The sequence below is a fragment of the Temnothorax curvispinosus genome, unplaced genomic scaffold, assembly GCF_003070985.1.
Source record: "Temnothorax curvispinosus isolate PA1 unplaced genomic scaffold, ASM307098v1 QBEX01004775.1, whole genome shotgun sequence".
NCBI lineage: Eukaryota > Metazoa > Arthropoda > Insecta > Hymenoptera > Formicidae > Temnothorax > Temnothorax curvispinosus.
In genome coordinates, this window is record NW_020214555.1 from 115,743 (window position 1) to 141,116 (window position 25,374).

The 25,374-nt window shown below is 36.3% G+C and overlaps 2 protein-coding genes across 4 annotated transcripts in view; one reads left to right on the plus strand and one right to left on the minus strand.

Annotated features, from left to right (window-relative positions):
* Positions 1 to 1,011, plus strand: part of LOC112454060 (solute carrier family 22 member 3-like) — a 15,032-nt gene extending 14,021 nt beyond the window's left edge. The window contains exons 6-7 of the mRNA XM_025015250.1: positions 14 to 248; positions 660 to 1,011. Coding sequence (XP_024871018.1) covers positions 14 to 248; positions 660 to 878 — 454 coding nt within the window. The 3' untranslated portion in view covers positions 879 to 1,011. The remainder of the gene's footprint in view (positions 1 to 13; positions 249 to 659) is intronic.
* A 99-nt stretch (positions 1,012 to 1,110) lies between these two features.
* The window catches only part of LOC112454008 (carcinine transporter-like), a 38,045-nt gene continuing 13,781 nt past the window's right edge, over positions 1,111 to 25,374 (minus strand). The window contains exons 1-11 of one of the 3 annotated variants that reach the window (XM_025015136.1): positions 10,089 to 10,394; positions 9,639 to 9,753; positions 8,103 to 8,361; positions 5,859 to 6,069; positions 5,049 to 5,307; positions 4,623 to 4,815; positions 3,859 to 4,077; positions 3,566 to 3,780; positions 3,134 to 3,309; positions 2,876 to 3,048; positions 1,111 to 2,331 (exon numbers count right to left, since the gene is read on the minus strand). In XM_025015136.1, coding sequence (XP_024870904.1) covers positions 2,223 to 2,331; positions 2,876 to 3,048; positions 3,134 to 3,309; positions 3,566 to 3,780; positions 3,859 to 4,077; positions 4,623 to 4,815; positions 5,049 to 5,307; positions 5,859 to 6,069; positions 8,103 to 8,353 — 1,806 coding nt within the window. In that variant the 5' untranslated portion in view covers positions 8,354 to 8,361; positions 9,639 to 9,753; positions 10,089 to 10,394 and the 3' untranslated portion in view covers positions 1,111 to 2,222. Of the gene's footprint in view, positions 2,332 to 2,875; positions 3,049 to 3,133; positions 3,310 to 3,565; positions 3,781 to 3,858; positions 4,078 to 4,622; positions 4,816 to 5,048; positions 5,308 to 5,858; positions 6,070 to 8,102; positions 8,362 to 9,638; positions 9,754 to 10,088; positions 10,395 to 25,374 lie in introns of those variants that run through there. The other 2 variants (XM_025015137.1, XM_025015138.1) reach the window with 2 other exon arrangements.

Consider the following 25,374-nt stretch of genomic DNA (forward strand, 5'->3'; position numbering starts at 1 on the left):
TGTCTTTCGAATAAAATCAAGCGGTCCGCGACCGTGCCGCAATCCCTTATCTCATGCGTTTTTATTATTCAGTCGCAGCGAAACTGACGATGTCGGTGCTCTCGCGATTTTGCTTGAATATGGCAGCCAATGTGGGCCTCCAGTACGCCGCCGAGTTGTTGCCGACCCCCATTAGGACGCAGGGCGTCGCATTGATCCACATTTTTGGCATTGTGGCCCATTCCGTCGCGCCGTACGTGGTGGATAGCGTAAGTGACCTTTTGTATTCTTTACTTAGGAAAAAGACGATATTGTGGAACAATTGACACAACTATTCTGCATTATGCATGACAACGTAATTAGTAGTATTATTAGAAAACTATATTTTTGTAGTGGAGATTCTAGCGGAGAAGTTTAATTACATTTAAAATATATCTTATTATAAATGGTCTATTATTGTCAATCACAAATAATTAAAAAACTTTAAGAAATTTTTCCCAATTCAATATAGACTTCGGCAGGCGAATATTGAACACCCTATCGTATATTGCGTCCATTATTTAATTATTTTTTGGTGTATCGATTTAGAATGAACACATTAGAACTTTCGTTGAGGACAAAAATGCAAGCTTTATTCGCGTCGCTCGGTATTTTTAGTCAATCAATCGAAATTGTTTTAGGCCAAGGTTTGGGACGGGCTGCCGATGATGATCATCAGCGTCGTGTCATTTGCAGCCGCTACCCTGGTATTGTTCCTACCGGAGACGCTCGGTCGCGACCTCCCGCAGACCCTACGTCAAGGAGAGGACTTCGGCAAGGAACAAAGCTTCTGGACGATGCCCTGCTGCGGAAGACCGTGTCCGAATCGACATCGACATTATCGTCCACGCGAGCTCTAGTCCGTTCAACTCCGTTATATAATAATCTTCGGCGCGATCGTCGAAGAAATGTAATTAGAAAAAAAGATACTTGCGTCTCGCGCGGCACGTGATAATATGATAAAGTAATTAAGCTTCTTTTTGTACGAATTAATAAAGTTCATAGATAAGATCGGAATAATAATCTTCCGATCTGAGGAGCATTTTCTAGGGAGATTTACTTTTTTTTGAGAGTAAATACATTAGAACGGAATTTACACGATGATAAAACAATTTGTTTTTTTATTTTACACTGTTACTTAACCACTTTCAGATGGCAATGAGCGAAAAAGTATGTTGACATCTTCCGCGATTTTCGAAGAAATTTCCAAGTTTTTGGCAGTGAAAGATGAGAAACATGTCTTTATGCGGTGAACGCGGTGCCCCAGCCTATATACATTAATTAAATTACTTAAAGTCTTCTATTTACATAATGAAAATTAATTCGTGATTGCCATCGCTGCTAACAATTTCGCAACAATTCTTGATGATACATCAAGAAAGCGATGACAGAACTTTTATTCGTTCGCACAGTTTATCTAGGTTCGTTGTATCTTTTCGAGAGTATCAAGTGTAACAAGGCGATCTCTGTATCTGTATCTCGATACGGAAAATGAGCAGTTTTTTATATACCGTGGGTCAGAAATATCGTTTGGGCAAGGCAAAAAACAATGAGCGATGGGATGTGGACATCCCTTTGTAATAGACATCTTAATCCCGCTGAATGTAGCGAACGCGTATATGAATATCTATATAGGTATATACGCGATATTTTTACTCGTGAGTAAATAAAATGCGACATTTGGCACACCAAGTTTCGCCACCCTATGCAATGTAAAAAAATCGAATACGTCGGATATTACACCGATCTCGAGCCTCGTGATATCTCGCGAACGGTATGAAAAAGTCAGCTGGCTCGTCAATCTAGTCTCGCTAAAACTACGCTTACAATTAATCAAATAACTTTGTACACAGCTGCATCCTGAAAAAGAGCGGCGAAAGTCGAAGTCGCATCGCGAAGAAACGATTCGGAAAAATAATCTGGCACTCTCGAGATAGTCGCGTCGACTTCGAAGTTGCGCATTCACGTTTGCATTCGTGTCTATCTGAGCGTGCACCTTGCCGGATGCATGGAATTGAATCCTGCATTCTTATTTCCTATTTATGTCCCTCTTCACCACCGTGCGCGTTGGTGCAACACCGCACTTGACGTGTCCATATCGCGTCACTTGTTATAGTTTAACACCTAAGATCACACACACGCGGACGATATTGACCGCGATATTTACAACGATTTGGCAAATTATACGTAACCACGCGAATACGTTATAATCTTGTACAGTCCATAGTTTGAATACTGCCGTGATGGAAGGCCGCGTTCGTCATGCCCTCCTTCTTCTTCTTCTTCCTCAGCGATTTCTTCAATTTCGGGGTTCTGCAAAAATTTCGGGAATAAAGAGATAAGTTTACGTAATTATTACTAACAAGGAAACCTCGCGAACCAAAAAAATTCTAATTTTAAATCGGAATTTTTAAATTTAAATTTCTTTTCAAAAATTATTTTTTAAAAATATAATTAATATAGTTAAATAGAGGTGTTCTTGCCATAAAACTTTTGTATAAAACATTTTTTGATATCTCGAATATTTTTCGAGATATATCGAGAAAAACCGCTCTACACATGAGGGGTAGTTTTACCCCTTTACACCACATATTTTTAGGCCGCAACTAAAAATTTCGAAATTCGTCTATTTACTAACTCCCTCCCCCTCCACACTTATGTATAAAGTTTCATTAAGGTCAGAATTTTCAGATTTGCAAGATTCTCTTGTAAGAAATACAGAGGGACTCTCTTCTTTTTTTTTACTTGAATCTAATACGAAAGAAGATAAGAGGAAACAAAAAAGGAGGAAAGATAGAAGAAGAGGGAAGAGAGAAAGAGAGAGAAAAGAAAAAAGATGTAATTATAGAGAACTTACGAAGATATGCAAGGAATCCACCAAAAGCTCTGATCCGTGCCGAAGTCGTTACCCTCCTGCAGAGTTTCAGGCAATTCTTGATCCAAGGTTTCCGGAAGCGCTAACGTTAAGAACGCATCGATAAACGACAGAAAGCCGAGCACTATCAGCGGTAAATGTTGATTGACGTCGGCCTGAAAACAACGATGACGATTGACTCAATTAATCGATCTGGCGACTGGATTTCGTTTAATCACGCGAATTTTCCGGATACTTTACCAAGTAGATCACGTAGGGTCCGATGATGTGAGCAATGTAGCCAATAATGTGAATCAGAGATACACCTTGCGCCCGCACTACGGTCGGCAACATCTCGGCCGCGTATTGGAAACCGATATTCGCGGCGATATTGACACCGAGACGCGCCAAAATCGCCATGGTGACGGTTAGTGGACCTGAAACATCACGAGTTATGTAAATGTGGCGTGTTACAAGTACATACTATTCGCAATCCGACGAAACTTGGATCGCAGATCGCAGAGCGACAGATTGGAAAATCTTATCTTCACGCTCTTTCCCGTTTTATCTTTCATTTCTTATTTTTTGCACCCTTATGACAATTTTACGTTTCCCGTATTGTTCTGGTGATAAGGGCGAAAAAGCCTGATGACAACAAAAATAATTAACGTCGCGAGTGATAATGTAATTTACCGGGAGGAGTGCTAATAGCGATGAGAGAGAAAACGCCACATATGAACATCGAAGCAAAGCCCATCCACCGCCTGCCCCATCTATCGAGGAAAAGTGCCAGCAGAATCGCCGCCGGAAGCTCGGTTAGCGCGGCTAAGGAGAACGATGTAAACACGTCCGGATCCAACAGCTTCATGTTCCAAACATGTCCGTCGAACACCAGAATGATCAACAGCCTGAAAGCGAACTGTTTGGATCAATAGTCGTTTCAAACGAGGGAAAATAGGTCGGATCTGAATTTTCCTGGCACTCACCAGTAAATAACGAGCATGACGGTGATACGAGCCAGTCGGGGCAGCTTGAAAAGATGCAGGACCGTGTACTGATTGTGCGATTGATCCTTTTCGATCATGTTATTGCAGCTCTTTTCGAATTCCTCGAACACTTCCTGCTTCACTTCCCTGCCGTTGACCTTTGCGAATTTCTTCAGCATGCCGATCGCCTTGTCAACCTTGCCGCTCATAATGTACCATCTAAGGAACAAAATAGGCCAATTATTATGCGCCTATTAGCATCTATACCTACATATGTGCAACATATAAAAGATAATTTTATTTCATGATATACCCAGACAACCAAGTCTGTCGAAAGCAAATCTTGTTAAGTATCTGTTACAAATGTTGTCGGCAGAAAGACTACAGATTGATGCCGATTCTGATGTATCACGTGATGTAAACAGAACGCCAAAAGTATAACATATAATCAGACAGCAGATTGGCAGCCTAAATCGAGCAAATCCTGCTGGAACCGTTCAGGTTCTACGTGGTTTCTGTTATTGCCAATCTCACATTGCCTGTCAATAGGCTCTGTTATTTGCACGATTTCTGCTACCAATCTGATTATGTTAGCAGACTCTGCTGGAAGAACACAAGCTGAATGCGAACATAGTTGATGTTAGTCTGCTGACATATCTGATCAAATCTGTTACCAATCTGCCGACAGACTGCTATATCACTTTGTTCACTGGGTAATTTATATTACAAATTTGATACGAGACAATAAGAATGAAGGCAAATACCGTGCACTTTCTGGGACAAGCCATGGACCGAGGAAAGCGACGATCATCGGGAATGCGGTGACGACGCTTAAAATTCTCCAATCTGCGATCCAATATGCGATCCACGGTAGGAGACTAGCGGCGGCGGCAAAGTAAATCCCGAAGGACATGTTCGCCACCAGAGTTCGGTACTTCGGACCAACGTATTCGATCACTACGACCAAAGTTATCGTCAGTAACGACGACTGAGATGTCGCAATATAATAATTCCATTATAATTGCGTTAGAATTCTATTTCAGAATTCAATACTTTACTTTTAATTGAAACTACTGGGATTAATAAGAACAAAAATACCTATTTGTATCTCCTTAATAAGCTGCTTTATTCGGACAGAAAATTTATTTAAGTCCTTGGTGATTTTTTTATTCGATCGTGACGATACGTACCTATAATGAAGAGTACGTTGAAGCAATTGTCAAACGACGAACCGACGATCAGCCTTGCAACGCAAAAGGACCAAAAGCTGTTGCAGAAGGCGGTTGCGATGGAGGCAAAGAATCCTACGGCATTGCAAGACACCAATGCCGGGATTCTGCCGTAGTGATCGGCTATGTAGCCGAATATCAGGCCGCCGATCATGCTGCCGACGAAGAAGGCCGACTGGGCTGCGGAACCGAGAAAGGTCTTTTCGCAAACCCATTCGAGCTGGCAAAATTAGTGCACATTATTACAATTGCGAAGAGGTTATTATTATTAATAATATTGTCGTCGATGACGTTAATTTGTTAGCATCTTTTGTATATGGATATGCCGCGACTGAAGTAATTTTTATAAATAATTTCTATCATCTTTAGCTTTATAATATTGCAATGCTGAGGAGCTTGAATTGCATCGGACGTCAAATAGCATCAAATATTGATATACATACAACTGAAGCTTACGCTACTTTATATTGGTGACGAGTATTAATAAACGTTGCTCGACGACGTCACCAGTATGGTAATCAATTTTTATTTCGGATATTACGCAACACCAAAAAAATACCGGTGCGTGAACCGTATTTTCGGTTTCTCCGTACCGGTTTCTCTTTCGCTTCGTAAGAAGATACAATGAAGCTGCGCGCTTGGCAAGAAGAAGAAAAGAATAAAAAGCCGGTTGACGTTTCGCTGAGCGCGTCAATCGGCAAATTTATTTATCAATTAGCTGCGGCGACAGTGATTCATGACGAGTGGTAATGGCGCGTTTTAGATAGGTACCTCGGCGGCGATTGAGGCGTACGGTATCATCGTGTAATTGAAAGTCCATCCTTCCTTGCATCGGACAATCGGCCACGACAAATTGGCCTGCCTGACACCTTGCTCCAAGAGTTCAGTATAATTCACGTCGTACATGTAGCATCTCGAGAATGACGTGGCGCTCTCCAGCCTCAATTCCTCGTCAGTAGCTGGGGGTATCCCTACCGCGATCCTGTCATAACCCAGACGCAAACAAAATCGTTAGAAAAACAATAAATTTATATGATTTTTTATATCTCGAATATCTTTAATTCACTATCGCATATAACAAAAGATAAGAGTGACGCGCGTCAAAGAAATGGCATGCTCGTTGAAATCTACGGCGCGCGGCGTTATGCGCGAGTCACGCTAGTATATGACAGCAGATGGGTTCTCCGATCCTTTGGGGACGTGCCATTTTTGCTCGAGGAATGCGATTACGCGTTCATAAATCCAAAGACAGAGAAAATGACAATTTTGTCCTAAAGAGATAGGCGCGTTTCTACTATTCCCCGGAGTATTTATATTTTGTGCGGCCTTTTATTCTCACCGGAGATTACCATTTTAAGTCATGTCGCGGCTAATTTTAATGATGCTTCGCATTTCCCAAAGAACTCTGCGGTTTCTCGAAGATGAGGGGGGAAAAGTCCATTCCTAGATAGTCTTTCAAAGAAGAAAAAGATTTCTCCATCTCTCTCATTCTCTCATTCTCTCATTCTCTCATTCTCTCATTCTCTCATTCTTTCATTCTCTCTCTCTCTCTCTCTCTCTCTCTCTCTCTCTCTCTCTCTCAGAATTCCCGTGGAATCCCTTCGAGGTCGACAACCAAACTGGTTTTCTGTAACTTTGGATATACGACGAGAAGCCACTGATCGAACGATCTGAATCACGTACAACCGCAATGACGGATTTTCCTATGTGACAGTCATGCAGGAAACGTCTGGCACAATTATTTCCGCGCGACACGCGACACTTGCATGGGTAAAAACACTGTATACGATTAAATTATTCCGAAATGCTTGAAAGCACACCAAAAATCGTAGTCAACGAAATATCTCAACGAAAAACGTGTTTGGAAAAACCAGAATTTAGAAATTACGTTTGTCAAATGAATGGTCTCGCACGTCTTTTCGCAATTTTCATTGACGCGAAAAGTTTATGTTCCACTTAAGGAAAAAAGAGAAAGACGTAGGTAATTATGCACTTCTATTTGTGTAACACGCTTACGGCGGAAAGCCTACAAGAAATGAAACGTAATTAGACGTAATTATATTTCTAGCTTTAGAAAAATGTTCTTTTCGTGGGACAAGAACGAAAATTATTCGGACGTGAATTAAGTCATATGTTTAACGCGGAAAAAGAGATTTATCTTTGTCATCTCATACATTTTATTCCTTGAGCAATCACAAAATAACACCTTATTAATCTTACCTCCTATTTTAAACATCATGTATTCAACTTCGGGAAAACCCAACAAGAACGCCGCTGGCAATAATTTATTTTTCGCTTCAAGCGAAGTAAAAACTAAGATCGCACTAAATGAATCATTAGGAGCTTTTATGTAATGTGAATAATAAAATTTTATTCTGGAAAATAAATAAGAGATATGTAAATAGCTCACATATTCTCTGGTATTTTCGATTCAATTATTGTATTAAAATTTGGAAAAAATTTAATTGCAACAGTTTCAAAATATCTTCAAATAATACTTTCTCAAAAGAAAGTTGATTCATAAAAAATTTCACAAACGTTAACAATCTAAAAATTATCGTCATTCTTGTAAAGACGATGAAACGGTGCAGAGAATTTGAGACACACTATATGCATATAGGCAAAAAATCCAACACGCAAGGGTGAATCTATATATAAGCCAACCGGACCTTGGTCCAAGGTCTCGGTCAGCTCGAACCGACTGGACTTGAACTGTCGTTATGAAATAAAGATGAAAAGAATTTCGCTATCTTCTCACTTTTTGTCATTGCAAAACTGTCTCGAACATTATTAAACTTACAAATCTCGGAAATTTTTTGTTTTTTGATCCCGCTCGCACAAAAATATCTTACAGATCCGCGGAAATTACTTCGTGTTAATTATTTAAATATCTCATTACTTTATTTTTTTATTTGTCACAATTATCTAAATGTGAAATATTATTTATCTGTTATTTTGATTTTCGAGTGTGCACATGTATAAAGTATCGAAAGTATCAAAAGGCTTCAAGCTTACTTCTCGTAATCCGTGAGATTGTAATGATTCAACTCCGATATGGTGCACCAATGCTCAGCAGGCACGAGTGTGATGAAAAATTGCGTAAAATACAAAAAGGCGTAAACGAAGGTGAACGGTAGGAGGAGGATGAACAGGAACCACTGGTATCTGCTCGCCTCGCCGACGTACGGCAGAATATCGTCGAAGGTCTCGATCTTCGCGGGACCGTTGCCTTCCTCGACTTTCGTGGACTCGACCATGACCGTCATCGTGATATCTGAAAAGAATAACGAAAAATGCCTGTGATTTTCTTAATGAACGTTTATCGCGACTATATAACGGTGAAAAAAGCTCGTCGAGTATCGTCGGTATACTCGGTATACACGTGGACGTGCGGTCCCGTTCGCTGGTATGTGAGACAACGGGTATGCGGGAACAAAGAACGAAATACATAATGCGATAACGAGGCGAGACGCCTCGGTATCATTATGCCGCTAATGAGCCGAGCGGATCTCCGTAAATGACGACGAGCGTATGGGAAGAGGAAGCTAATAGGAACAAATAAAAGACTGTTATTACGGCATAGCGAACGCAACAACGCGTGTAACTGGTCTTTTTCATTAATTACAATATTTTTACATTAAGCACTAAACTGACCGAACGTCAGAGTTGTATATTATTTGGAATAAGGGAATTTTCTGACTGTCAACGCGGAACAGATAGTTGGAATATCGAGTATGGTAATCAAGGGACCGTGAAAGGTCATGTAAGATCATTATACATACGTCAACATAATCAAAAAGTAGGTGACGCAATATTAAAACAAACAAATATTAAGGAATGTTTTCTCTAGTACTCTCTTTTCAAATTTCGTTCAGATCTGTAATTTCTATCGGCTCTGCGTCAGTTATATCTTTGCGAAAATCGCAGAATCGATCGGCACCTCTCATCCCCTCACTTCTTATTTTCCTTAAGAATCGGGACGTTATTTTTGAAAGTGACAGGAGCGCGCGACTTGGGATATGTTTCTCGCTCGTAATCCTGCAACGCTTTCTTCGAAGAGCGAATTCGGAAAAATATGCGCCTTTACGTAGTTTTATATACGAATATAAATAATTCCGTCACGTGCCACGAACGTTCATGTAATCATAACAGATATATCGTTGAAAATTTACAAGATATCGAAACGATGTTGCATGAATGACGCATTAATTCAGTACAGAAGTAATTACACTGAGCAATTATATACCGTCCTCGACGATATATGTATACGTAACGAAAAAGAAAAAAACGCTGCCGGTAAGTCATCAGCGCTAATAATCCGATCAGATATTCATAAAGTGCGATATATACTTGCGGGGATTGCCTTTAGTAGAAATTATAATTTGCACTGCGGAATAGTGGAACCAAACAAAAAAAAGGTAAACAATATCAGCGAATTCGCAAAAGCAACGCAGTCTTGTTAATTATATTAATAATCCATTGCCGCCTCTCCACTGATTTAATCAGATCTAATTACCACCCTATCTCGCTTATCAATCTGTAATATCTTGCCTCGTTAATTCAGCTTAATTCCATTATTCCTTCTATCCGCTTTTGTCCACTGAATCAATACTTGTGCCGTTTCGAATGATCTATCAACCGTGAATTCTGCGACGTGTGATATTTTCTTGTAACAGAAATAGGAAATTTCATATGGCAATGTAAGCATGAACGTTTAGTACTTCACAGTCTTCACGCAATTAAGTAATAATGTGAAAATCAGAAAATTACAAATTCAGAAAATAAAAGAACGACACGTCAGTTATTTCCACAAAGTGTTAGGTTTTCTGAAACTTCTTATTGTAGCTTCATTGCATTCAGTTTTATCCGTTTTGGCGAAAAAGAAGATAAATTTTTCCCACATTTGTTTCAAAATCATTCCACATTATTTGAAAAAGAAAAAAGGAAAAAATATCTGATGGCACGATTGAAATTATAAGAGACAGACGAACATTTGTTTACCTATTTTGATTCTTCTCAAGTGGAGAACAAGGTAAAGAGTCACGATGGCGCGCACAAAGGTAATTATTAATAATCCACAAAACAAAGATCCACTTTATAAAGTCACAAGAAGTAAAACGGAAAACAGATATTTGGAACGCTCGAACAAAGTATATAAATATTTCTCTTTCGATCGATCACACGATCACGCGAAGAAGGCGTCGAGGAAATCTCGATTTTCTGATAGATTGCCGCGAATCGATATCTTTCAGACCTTTTCACGCACTACATCGTCTCGTTTCGAGAAGCGCGCGGACTGTCGGCAGCGTAACTGATTGGTGGGGCTTTATAGTCTTCCACTACAGATACAGAAAACCACGCGCTTCCCCACCTTAATGGGACCGGTAACGACCGGTAAACACCGGGCGGCTCGGATAAACGCGATCTGTAGGCGCACGGAAAAGGTACGCGCTTTCCGTAACGTCACTGGAGCACGCACGAGCGAGAACGGGGATTTCGCGATTTTTTTTTGTACCGCGTTCCTGCACGCACAAGCGTGCAATTTTTCTGATCGCGTACGCACTCGCTTCACGAACGTCATCGTTTTCCTCCGCGCGGCAAACCGCAACCTTTTGCGCGAGTCTTGCGCGCAGGTGAGTGCACCGATATAAAGAGCGCGGGAAGAGTGCGAATGTTTGTGCGTGACTCTCTGCGTTCACTTCGTCCGAAGGAACGAAATCTCTCGACGCTTGAAAAAATCCAAGCGACGTCAAGTCGGCAAAAAGATTAAGATTCTTCTATCTACTTTCTAAATTTCAAAGAATGGTTTTGTCACTAATATTGTATATTCGAGTCATTACGATAGTCTAAAAGAGAGGATTGTCATTCTAATTTGAATAAATGCGGGCACTTACTCATATGGTAGGAGTTAATTTTTCAATCAAACTTTAGAGCGACTACTCTACCGGAGTGATACGATCTCAGTCTAAAAGCTATAGAGTGACAGAGAGAAATTTTCGGTAAATATGCATAAAACTGGTGCCACCTCCAATGACTTTGACCTTTTTTTTATAACGGGGGGAAAATTCACACGAATACCTCCTCTCCCGGGGTGGGGAAGGCGGTTATGTGGGATTTTAACCCACTAAAAACCCCCTCGAATGTCCCCTCACGGCGCTTTTTGGGGAGGCCCCGGGAATCACATAAAAAGTATACCTTCCGTTAGTTTCCCCACAATGACTTTGACCTTGACATATGTTGTCAAGGTCACCCTTCTGAGTAACCTTCAAAAGGTTTTAGCCGGCGGTCGTTTTTTATTAAAAAGTTATTAACAAAAGAAGTTTGAAAAATATAGCAGTTATTTTGAATATTGAAAGGCATAAATGACTAATATGTGAAAATAGCACATGTATAAACAAAAAAAGTCATTTAAAGCAGACATTGAACAGTTGTTTTGTTAAAACAGAGAATAGTTGGTAGATTATAGAAATCAAAGTATATGTATACAATTGTATATACATATATAATTGCAAGAATACAAAAATAAGTATTCTCTGCTTTACCATAAAATTATATAATTATAATTGTAAATATTATTTATTAAATGTGTGGGCGGGAGAGGGACGGAGTCCTTCCCCCTGCGCCCCCACCCCAAAAAAATTAACCTAACCTAACCCAATATAGGCTGTTTTATCTCCACCGCCCTACACCTGGCGGTGTAGGATTAAATTCGCTTTTTTTCAATACTCAAAATAACTGCTATATTTTTCAAACTTTTTTGGTTAATAACTTTTTAATAAAAACGACCGCCGGCTATAACGTTCTGAAGGTCGCGCATGAGAGTGATCTTGACAACATAATGTCAAAGTCAATGTCGTTGGGGTAGCACCAGTTTTATACATATTTACCAAATTTTCTACTCAAAATTGTAAAATGACATAATTTACTCTTATGAACACTGATCTTCTGCACTCGAAAAAAGTGCCCTTTCACTCAAATGGGGTGCGATTTCGCTCCAACTTATAGAGCGCAATTTTATTCTTTCTTGGAGTGGCGAATCACTCGAAGTGCACAGGCTCAATTTTCACTTTTCGTTAGACTTGCATTTCACTCGTTTTGAGTGATATTTCACTCTTTGAGTTTTAGAGAGTATCATAAAAGATCATACCTATACACATACATATTTTTAAATAAAATAACCATGTTTATCTTCCGATCAGTAGGACAGGTCTTAACTCTTCGATGATCCAAGTAATATCGAATCTCCGATCTCCGATAAAGATTAAGAAATCTAGAATCTTTTCAAGTAAAATATTTACGTCGTTATTTTCATAAACGGTCAAGTTCATCTATTATATAAAATACTTACTTTGATCTGTGTCTCTTCCGGTCAGTCGACCCCGGCCTCGGAGATGCCAAATAAAACCTTGAAATTTTTATTTTATTGCAATAACATTTAGTAATTAGTTTATTTTTTCTCCTTTATAATTTTTATAATTATATTAAATACATCTGAAGAAATCTAAACCTAATAAGTCATTAATTTATAGTAATGCTATATTAATGATTTAATTAGGATGTAATTAGTCATAATATTAAAGTCGGAAAATATGTGAAAATGTTTTGTTTAATCATGTGTTTCGGCAAGGTTTCAATATCTCGTTCGGCAAATATCGGAGAATTACATAGGTTGAGAAATCATGGATACAAAACACTGCTTTTATCTATTTTTGATCGATATTATTAATCTGGTAATATTTTAATTCAAGAACAATTTATTATGTCTAAATAATATGAAAAATTAACTGCGTATCAAGCGATTCAGTTTCAATGATTTATAGTACTTGTTCAATCGCACAATATTCAATTAAACGTCAATAATTTAATTAGGTGGAGAATATTTCCTCTTCGAGCGTCTTTTTCTCTTAAATTATCTGTTATAATAGTTTCGCTAGTTTTGAGTAACAACTCATAATGTATGCGGAAATTAACAAGTCAAGTATCAATTATAATTATAGAAAAACGTGCGTCACTAATCTCGTCGTACAAGAAAAAAAGGAAAAACTAATACGTGAATCATGAGGAAACTTGTCATTCATAAAAGAAGCTCTAATGATAGATCTTCATTCGACACGATTATATGTATCATCGTGCGGGGTACTCTCAAAGAGATTCACAATACAGTAATTTGCGAACGATGACATCCAAACTGGGAGAACTTACTATCATCCAAGCAAATGCGCGATGGCGCAACTATGGTTCACGCAAACACAAATCTGTTTGCGGGGGATTTTTGGAGATTATCCAAAAAACATAAAAATATGAACATAAAATGAACAACACGTTGTCACATCAATGATAAGCTCATGATAATATAATGACAACATGATGAAGCTCTTTCTTCTATAATACCTATAATAATAAATGTCTTTTCTCGCTTCTGTTTTATGGTCTAAACGAAAAACGTCTCCGAATATATTTATCTTAAGGGCAAAACCTGATTTCTTGACAAAATGTGAAAACTCTTCCTAAAATTTTTCGATAAATATCGAATTACGGGATAATATTGAGCAAAACAATCGCGATGGCGAAAGGAGGAAATTATTTGGTTAAAAAATCGTGAATTTGAATTATTTCAATCTGAAAGTCACGAACGACGTCGAACATTCGCCAAAAGGTGAATTGCGTACGCAGTGCATCGATAAATATCATCGATCAGCGACGGTGCCTCAACTTCCGACGGCGATGCGTCGTGAGTTCTCGCAGAGTGCTCCAGACCCGAAGATGACGACCTTGATTGATGGCACATGCGCAGGGAAAACCCGAGATAACCGGAATAGAACGCCGGTTCAGACGAAATACCGAGGTGGAGATGTCGAGAAAGACGACGAAAGGTAAGGCCGGACGGGACGAAACCGGTTGACGAACGCGAACGACGATCCGACGTGACGGTGGAAGAGCGGCTACGCGGCGCGGCGTCGCGGAGAAGGAATGCCCGAGCGTCATCGTCTCGCAAGACTGAAGAAAACGCGCGAGTTCTTGCTTGTGCATGAAGGAAAAATTCGAGGAACGGCGGAGAGAAAATACTTGCGGAGCGTACGCGACGTCACGGGAATCCTGGCCTTCTTTTTTTTCCCTAAATGTCATCGCGCACGCACGTCACATATCTCGATGCATGCAGTTTGTTTCATCGTAGCATAGAGAATTACGAATTGCGTCGATCGACAATACCTTCAATGATAAACTCACTTCTAAAACCGACGATAAATATAATATTAAATATATAAATATTTATAACTACATGAATCTTAATTTGTCTTTTAAATTAAAACTTCACTAAGAATGTTACTTCTAGTCAGGAATGACATTCCATGTTTGGTGATTGATAAATAAAAATGTATTTATAATTCGCCTTTTAATTGAATCATAAATAAAAATTTATTTCTTATTTGGCCACTTGTGAATGACGAAGAAATTTGTAGATATTCATTATTCACAAAAGTGGCCAAATAACGAATACATTTTTATTCGTCATTTAATGGAAAAAAGAATAACAAATAAATTTTTATTTATTATTTAATGGAAAAAGAATAACAAATAAATTTTTATTCATCATTCAATTAAAAGGCGAATTATGAATACATTTTTATTCTTTAATTTTTTGTTATTTAAATAAAAAATTAGTAAATAATGCCGATTCACGCTTCTAGCATTCACATACATTAGCGTCTCAAAAATTTCGTTATAAAAGTTAAAATAGCTTTGTAGAGCTCTAGCTTATTTTTAGTCGCATTTTGCTATAACATAATAGGCTTTCGCAAATTCTTTTGATGCAAACCGATAGGTATTTCATAATCGTCTAAGCGCTAATCGATGGCATTCAATTTAGTTTTGACAGCGATATTTATCACACTAAAATGATAGATCGATTAGAGTGACGAAGTCAGCGTTGAAATCGCGTGAGCGACAATAGCGATACGATATTTAAATTGATCTGTATTATGACAATAAAAATTAAATGATTTTGGCGCCGCAAGCATTGTCGGTTTGAAACGATTAAATTGACACGGACGATATTAATTCCAGCGCTGCTCTGCTCAAATGTGATCGCCGCGAGAATGTTGTACGATAGAACTCTCGCGTGGCATCGTCCTTGAAAATTGCAATAATTGCATAAAACGTATATGAATCTAACGAGCTGTTAAGCGAGGACATGATAAAAGCGACACGAGAAACGACAGTATAGGTTGCGATAGAGTATTACGACAGCATATCGGAAGCGTGTCAGATACGAAATAAAGATGCAAACAAACGACGCGAGTCACTGTCGGTAGTAAAGTAGTAAGAGAAAATCCTAAAAATTTTTTATCAATGGTTGACATTTGCCGAATAGTGGATTTGACTTACAAAATTAGAATGAATATTGTAAGACGACTCGTCACAGTTTAAGTTTTAAGTAAACTGATAAATAAAACAGATCGATGGATAAGAAAAAACGTATCCTAACAGCAATAATATCCTGTACATCTATAGAATATAATAAGGATACTATACTTAATACTGAGAACATCCTTATAATATTTCATACTTTACGATATCCTCTGAACATTTTCAGAATATACATTTGCTGTTAAGGTATAATGTCGAAATCTTTATATGATTAATTCTATATCGTTGAAAAATATGTTTGAATGGCATATATTACTTGGATAAATCTAAGGCCGGTATTCATAATCAGATCTTATTTCAAGACCGTCTTAAGTAATATCTTAAGATGCTAATACGGCTCTGTGATTGGTTAAGCCTAGGCTACATCTATCGTAATGTTCACCGTAAGCTCGTCGTAACGATCGTAACGCTCGCCGTAATCGCTATCGTAAGCTCATCGTATGAGTTGATTCAACTTGAACTCTTTACAATTATGACGCTTGTCTGGCGTTACAACATAACCTAACCTGTCAGCTTTTTTGACGTGCAAAGAAAAATGTGTTTATAGATAAATTGGCATAGATATACGGTTTACGACGACTTCATTGCTTACGACCACGATCAAAGCGTTACGATAGATGTATAGCCTTACCCTTAATGGCATCTTAAGATTGTACTTAAGATGGTCTTAAATATAAGAACCTTCTATGAATACCGGCCTAAGACTTATTATTTTATTAAAATAGATTTCCTCGAGAGATCTAAAAAATCATTTGTCAATAGTCAATGTCTCGTGTCAGGGCCGTTTGCCGAATGATATGAATTTGACTAAAAATAAGAATAAATGTCGTAAAATTAAAACAAATCACACGGTTTAAATAAACGGATAAATAAAATAGATTAATAGATTAATAGATAAAGAAATAAATAAAGCCAAAGTCTTTATACAGTGCGAACTATTTATAATGTTAATGACAAATATCTGATAAAATATGCGTTGTATAAAAAAATGTTTTAGACAAAACTTGTTTGGAATCAAAGGGGACTACCATCAGAAACCATCGTCAAATTAAAGCGCCAGGGTTATCGGAATCTAACCGTTTTCATGATATTTTTATACTATCTATTAATTATTAAAAAGATTTCTGAATAAAAATGATAATTTTGTTAAATAATTTATTCTTTGATTCGAAAATATTTAATACTCATGAAGGCAAGAGTAATTTTTTTTAAAGATATATAGTTTCTTATTGTTTATAATCTACATAATGCTTTATGTAGGTATATTTATTATATATATTATATATATAATATATATTGTTTTTAGTTTATTAATAAAAATAAATTTCAAAAATATAAAATTCTGTACCTAACGTAAAAAAAATAAAACATATTTAGTCTATCAAATGTTCAAAAAGTGATGGCCATTATAACTTCAATGCATTTTGCAATAAGTTTTCACAAACTCCATTCGGTGTTTTGCGAAGCTTGTGGAGTGATAGAAGCGCAAGCTGCGCAAGCATCAACAAATATATATGCTGTTGCATAGTGTTGTCACAAGTGTTGTAGGTATCTCAGGGTCATTAAACATAACAAAGTTTTAGTCGTAACCGTAAAACCATAAGAAAATTATAAGTAATAAGAAAATTAATCAATCACATCACTAAATTATTTTTCGACCGCAAAGAGAATAATCGACTGTGATTGGTTATTATTGTGTAACAAGTGCGGGAAGTTGAGAATTGGACACGAGTGCAGAGTGGACGCACGAGCCGAAGGCCAGTGCGATCACCCGCACGAGTGTCCAATTCTCAACCCGCACGTGTTACACACCCTATTTTATATTACAAAGTGCGTGGAAAGTGGCCCATTATTGCGCGCGCGCCATCTGTGCGACGGATGGCCGATTCCACACACGAGTCGAAACAGTGCGGTAATGTAACATTGGGCCACTTTCCACGCACGTGTGATATAAAATTTTTTATGGCCTTACATTAACGATTAAAACTTTGTTTATACGTGCAATTGTCTTTATCGTAGCATATATTTTTTAAAATAATCTCTAGAGACAAAAATCTAGAGATCTAAAAGATCCGGTGAACGAGCGAACCAAGTCGACAAGTCCTTCTATTTATCCTATTCACCGGTTAGGGAAATCTTAGAAAAAACGTATTGCAAGATGCATTAAAGTTAATGTAGCCATCACTTTAAACATTCAATAAACTAAATATTTTTTTCTCGTTAGGCACAAAAATTTTTAAAATTTATTTTTGTTGATAAATATACTTACGTAAAGCAATACAAATTATTATAAACAATAAGAAGCTTATCTTAAAAAGAACTCCCCTTTGGCTTTTATTATTATTAAATATTTTCGAATCAAGAAATAAATTAATTAACAAAATTTTATTCAGAAATCTTTTTAATAATTAGTAATTTTATAGATACGTATGAAAACAATTAAATGTTCTTTTTTAAAGTCAATTATCTCGAAAAAATGCATTAAAAAAAAAAATGTTTTAAATGGAAAAATTTGTTTCTATCTCTATTTTTAAGGGAGATTTCCATTAAAAAAAATTAAATTGACCTGTATTTGACGTATAGTTAGCGCCATCTATGATGAAACGGATAGTGCTCTCTTGTATCTTTTTTCATTCCAACCAAGTTTTGTCTATGGTTTACCCTGTGTATTAACTGATTTTATATTACTGCAAAATATGTTTTAATGGCAGACATTTTTTGATAATTAAATATAAGACTCGTTTTTCGAGTATTTCACTAGATAGACTTCCTCGAAATATATCAAGAATCATTCGCCCATATATTTCGTCGATTTGCATCAGAACTGTTTGCCGAATGATGGATTTGACTACGGATTTGGGGGGGGGGTCATCACAAGCGGAAGTTTAGTACAATACAGTGAAATCATGCACGGCAGGCGGTCATCGCTAAAAATAGCGAAAACTGGAAATAAAGTTTTTTTATTCACTTTTTGTTGACTTGAAATACATTAAAACGGTAAGCAATATAAGCTGAAATATGCGTTAAGACATGGATTTTGCCATAATTGCCTCTCGAAGATAAAGACGCGGCCACAAGAAATTCGCTCGCGAGCTTCTGTGAAGTTGTAAATCGCCGAGCTGCAAATCCTCAGGCAACTTCTTATTGAGTTCAAGTATACCAAAACGACAATGATGCTCCTTAACAGTTTGAACGGGCAGGAAGGATGTACGCATGCTCGAACTTTGCTGTCTAAAGATGTTTCGAATCTTATATATATGCTTTTCGAATATATCGTTAAGGATCGATAAACTGTCGCGTGGCAGAAAATCGGACGCCCGTTCATTTTTCTGGCGGTCGCACCTTCGGAAGTTGACGTTAATTAGCCTTGCTACTTTAACAAAATGCGAGAAAGTCTATTCTAATAAAGTTCACAGAAGCGAGTCTTACAAATTATATTTATCGAAAAATATCTGCCATTGAAAAATGCTCTTCAATATTTTCGATAATAGTAAAGTATATATACAATTAAAAAAAATATATGTATATATATATATGTATGTATAATATATGTATTTAACATATACAGGGTGTCCAAAAAATCGCCTACTTCACTTCGGGAGGTGATTCGGGACCCAAAAACAAGCAAAAAAGTTCATACAAACATAGGTCCGGAAATGAGCCGTTTCCAAGTTATAGCCACTTTTATGTTCAAAAATCGTAAATTTTTATTTTCAATTTTTTTTAATTACAATTACCAAATTCTCTCAAGTTTCCGTCTACATTTCGAAAAGATGCTATTCCCGGTACATCTCGATTTGGAAAAGACTGGATGTATAATCTTCTTGCCTCGGGAGCATTACTTTGAGCAAGACCATACATAAGATGCATATCAGCTAATTCATTAAAACTTAAACGATCCATTGATGAATACGGAAAGATTAGATACAACCTAAAAGTAAGGTGTTGTTAAATAATAATTTGAAACTTATTGAAAAGCCGTGATTTACTTACTGATTTTGAATAGGCGTAAAAACAACTGATTTCAAGTAGCCGTGAAAACAACTGATTTTGAAAAGCCGTGAAAACAACTGATATTGAATAACCGTGAAAACAACTGATTTCTTTTAAAAATAATGTAATCGTATTTACAAATATTGAAAAATTAAAAAAAAAATAAAAAAATTAAAATTAAAAAAATTAAAAATATTTAAAAATAAAAATTTTTAATTTAAGAAATAATTAAGAAAGAGGGATGCCAAGCGGATTCTAAATTACGATTTTTGAACATAAAAGTGGCTATAACTCGGAAACGGCTCATTTCCGGACCTATGTTTGTATGAACTTTTTTGCTTGTTTTTGGGTCCCGAATCACCTCCCGAAGTGGAGTAGGCGATTTTTCGGACACCCTGTATAATATATGTATTTAATTATATATAATTGAACTTATGGTAAATTTTTCTATTCTATTAACGTATTTTTTCGTTTGCCTTTAAAAGATATCCTGATGGCTTAAAAATATTTGAATAGTATAAAATGCGTTTTTACGAGCGATTTCACTCGTTTTTGATAAAATATAGGTTTTTGATCTGTCGACATATCGGTAAATTATATCCGACCGTTAGCTCTCTCATGTAGATACAAAAACCGACAAATTTTTTCATGCTTTTAATTTTAGTAAATGGATTGCTATATAATCTCTGCTATTATATAAAGGGGAAAAGTTTGTTTATGTGCCATTGTTCAGGGTAATCTTAGAAACTATTGAGTTAATTTCAAAAATTTTTACACCGGTGGATAGCTTATGTCTTCCTGAACATAGGCTATGTGCCATTGTGTTACAACTCAATTTGAAAAAAAATTCGGAATATCTAAAATTTTAAATTCTTTAAAAGAGTCGTACTTGTACTTAATGACTTTTCCTGTTCAAATTTTCCTAATCAACCAAATCTTAAAGTATTATACATGAAATAGGGGTAGAAAAAACTGAAGAATATAATATAGAATTCAAAAAATTGCTAATAATAAGAAAATTACCGATTTTTGTCTAAAAGAATCTACATAATTGCTCTAATTTCCGCAAATTTTTTTTTATGGATAAAGTATCATTAAAGGTAGGTTGGTATTGAATTTGGCGAGAATCGGTGAAAGGCTTGCCGATTTTTGCCTAAAAAGTGTATAAGTTATATATGTTATATTTGTCATCTTATACAGAGTATCATTACAGGAAGGTTGTGTTTTGAATTTGACGAAGATCGGTGAAGGCGTTACCGATTTCTGCCTAAAAAATGTATAAGTTATTTGATGGATAATACAGTAATCATTTAAGGAAGGTTGTTATTGAATTTACCGAAGATCGGTGAAGGGGTTACCGATTTCTGCTTAAAAAGTGTATGAGCTATACATGTAATTTTATATAGAGTATTATTAAAAAAAGGTTGGTATTGACCACTAAAAAAAACGCGTTAATAATAGTACCTTATGGGTGACGTGGAAAGCTATTGAAAATATGTGTTTATGAATCATACATTGGTGGATAAGATTAGCTAGAACACAAACGTAATAACATAAATAAAGTCGTTAAAAAAAAGACGCCCGGGTGAAGCCCCGGGTAACTATACCTATATCTCAAAAGCTAGTCTGAAATAAATGATCATTGTGTTGATTCCCGACATGCGGACAAAATTCGCATTTGTCAGTAAGGCCACCGACGCGTTTCAGTCTTCAGATAAAAATATTAACATATAATCGTTGGCAAAAAATTAGATCGAGGTTAACTATAGTCGGTCATGTAAAGACTTTGGCATAATTTATTTTCTTATCTGTCGATCTGTTTTATTTGACTATTTACTCAAAGTACGACGCGTCGTCTTAAAACACTCTCGTTCTTATCACGCGTGGAGCAACGTTGCTCGCTATGCCGTACATTAAGAGCTTGTTTATGATATATGACTATACATGTATTAAATATAAAAACGCATCTTAAAAGCCGTAATGAACAGCGCTCGAGAAGGAGAGCGTTATAATTACTATCAGGCAAGGATGCATCGTGTATCAAAGATTTGATCGAGATTTCACTTGATCCACGTGCATAATTTACAACGACGGTGTGGTCGTTTCTGATTATCAATTCGTTCAACAATGGCATTTTCGGCTTAACCCGCCGCGAGGAAAGCAATTAACAACCAGACAAGTAAACCATAATTTATTAGCGGATTTAGATAGCAACAATACAAGACGGTCTTTGTGTGGAATGACAGTATGTAATTAATTTTGCCCTGGAGTATTAAAAAATTCCATTACGCGGAGATGGCATCCATAACATTCCGCAAAGTACTGGCACACATTAATTAACATAACGAACAGAACAAACATAATCCATCGCGGCGGATAGAACACCAAGAAAACCGAGTTTTCTTTAGAAACAAAATTAAAACGAATAACAGTTGGCTTATGGTATTAGAAAGTATTTAATTTTTACAGCAATTAAAATAGATATGTAGATAAATCCAAAAATATCCGATGTCGAAAATGAAGAGTTTATATCCGTATGAAACAACTAAATTGAATAATTTATTTATCTTAATTTATCTTAAATAAAATAAAATTAAATTTTCTTGTAAAATAAATTAACGTCAATCTTTCTTCTATAATTTTTCGCATCAGAAGTTCGAAATTGCACGTTTGATCGAGTGTTTTGCTCTGTTGTCGCAAATCACGGCGTGAGTCGGCCGTGTAAAAAAATCAGGAATAGCAGCGCAATGAAGTACAAATAACACATTCGCGTACACATTAACGATTAAAGTCAATGTCAGCCATCGTTCGAATCGATCGGAATAAAGGCGCGCGCGATCTTTCACACGGAGGTGCTTTACTTTTTTACCGAATCTAGGAAACATATCGCAGAGAACCATGTGCCTTTACAAATAAAATGCAACGCAGTTGGCGCGAACGCGCTTAAAAGCGCCGTACGTTGTTGCCGTGCACTCATAGAAGAAACGAATTTGCACGCCGCGGCGTTATCTTAATTTTATAAGCTCGGCGACACATGCCTCGCAGCAAAGCGCTAATTAACATTTTTAAGATACGATCGTCGTTGACGATAATCGTTTAGTGCCGGAGTATGCAAAATCGGCCAAACAGATGTTTCATCATCGAGATATCGATCGAACGTGGTCTCGAAGGTGGTCAGTTTTATTCCATGTCGTCATTTATCTCTGACACTCGAAGGTTTTAAGAAAATTTTCCGATCTTAATTATACCAAAGCGCTCTGACTGGCACGTGATCCGCGATATTTGCCGAGCATCCGAGTTTCTCCTTGGCGTTTTTGTCGAGCGCGCTGACGCGTATCATTATTAAATTTCTATAGCATGATAATCTTCCGAGTTGTATATATTGACACACGTTCCGACAAGCATGGTGGAAGCACGTGTTACTTTTCAGAGAACAAGGCGTCATTTTTCAGACTAATTAGCGTCTCTAGACGTGAAGCTCTGCTGTCCGATCGATAATAGTGTGGATTATTTTCTTATTTTTAGCGACAGTCGCACGTTCCACGTGACCTAATCTAATCCTCGCTCCTACTCCTTTAGTTCACTCCTTTAGGAAGTCCTTGGAAATGTCAATGCGGTCACGCTCGGGTGGTTTAATCGATAATAGATAGAATCTACTCGGTTTGAAAAACTGAATCGATTGTTTCATCGCCAGCATTGCCTGAACTGCCTGAACATAACAGCTACTTTCGGTATTATGTCACGGTACCTCTTCTGTTTTCTTTCTTTTGTTTTTAATGTTAGAGACTTATGAGAGATTTATATATTCTGTTACATTTTACATACTTTATATATAGATTTACAATCTTATATAGCTCATATAATAATAAATATGACATAAGATAATGTTATAATGATTATAATTATAAACAACTCAGATGATATAATAAATAATACACTTAGCAAAAGAAATAATAGTTGCAGTTGCACAATTTCGCTATAATTTTTAGTTATTTTTGGTGCCAACTATATTTTTATAGTTATTTTAACAATGCAAATTATGACTCAATTCTTATACATTATTGTTGTCATAGCTTTCATACGTTTATTTCAATCATACATTATACATGATTTTATACGCTATAACCTGTGATTTATGTATAGCAAGTACTATAATCGTACTATAAATATGATAAAAATGACCATAATTGAAAGATTTATGCATATAAAATTATTTTTACTAATATTAGGGGAAAGTGGGATAATAGTACGTACCTAAAGTAAATCTGTTAATACAAAATGGCTTTTATAATTACAATTAATTTAAATGCAGCTATGGAACCTTTAAACGTTTGTCTACAAGTATGTGAACTCATACTTGATAATAATTTTGTTGTTGAATATTTATTGAGCGATATTTAGGACGATGCAAAATTAGGTAAAAATGAAAGTGGCGTGTAATAGTGCGCAGTTGATGGAAATTGCCAATTTGTGTCTGCAGCGAATAAATTTCGAACTTTTCTGCTTAAATCATTAGTTTTACGTATAATTAATGATGAGTGATGATAAATAATCGAAAATTAAACGCAAAACTTTAAAAATAAAAAAATATTTAAAAATTTTTTTTTGCGAGTAGAACTGATTCATGGCTTCAACGCACGATTAATTTGACATAAATATATATAAATTCGAATATAAATAAATTATATATATATAAAATTAACATAAATAAAAGCCGCGCGTTATTCCCCGATTTGTTATTTCGGGACAATTTTGTCAGTTACTCGCGCAAACCGCAAATAAAATTATGGGACCAACGCGGCAAAAGGTTCCCAAGGGATTGTATTTCATTATGTTATACCAATAACAGTAGCAAACAAAAATTGCCCACACTTACAATTAAGCTTAACTTCTGTCGCTTCAAAATGGTAAGAAAACGGGCGGGTTTTCTTTTTCGCTTCCTCTATTCAAATGAAGCTTTAAGCTGAGATAAAATGAAATAAAATGTATCTATACTATCTAGAATTGACGATAGCTTTAAAATTTTGCAATCACGTGTCGCAATCTATCGTACAGTCTCAAACTTGAGGTGCGCACTATTACCCACTGCGTCCTATTCCCCTACTTTCCCCTATAGCAATAATAATTATAAAAATAAGAACCCCAATCATAATTATTTTACTATGCGATTATAATTGCAAATACCAAGCATTTTTCTCTTAGTGTACGATGATAAATGATAATAATTCTCTCGCTCTTTTTTAATATGAGAGATTCTGTTATATTTTACCTACTTTATAGATTTATGTTTTTACACGACTTATAATAAACGATATGAGATAATGTTATAATGACTATGATTACAAACAATTTATATAATAATAAATGATACGATGATAAATGAGATAATAATTTTCTTGCCTTTGTATAAAAGAAACTACTTTAAAGTATGCTATGATGAAACTCTCACTATTACCTAATAGCTATCCAATTAACATTTTTTAGGATCGCAAATGTTTCGTCGCTATACATATTACGTATTGTATTTCCTGACGTAATGTTCGTGAAAATGTTCATCAGACCAGAAAGCAATAGGTACAATGATATTTCAGAGCTGTCAATGAATATTTTTTATCGATGTGTGATCTTGATGCTATCAAAATCGTTACTAGATTGCGAGTATTTTTGCACACACAGTTTTTCAAAGAAAACAGATAGAAAAACTCGACCAAAATGTCATTCAATAAATAATTAAAATATATTTTGCTATATGTAGATGGAATTGCGTCTCCTAAAATCCACATATAAAACTATTTTTCAAAATCAAACACACATACACTCACACACACACACACACACACACACACACACACACACACACACACAC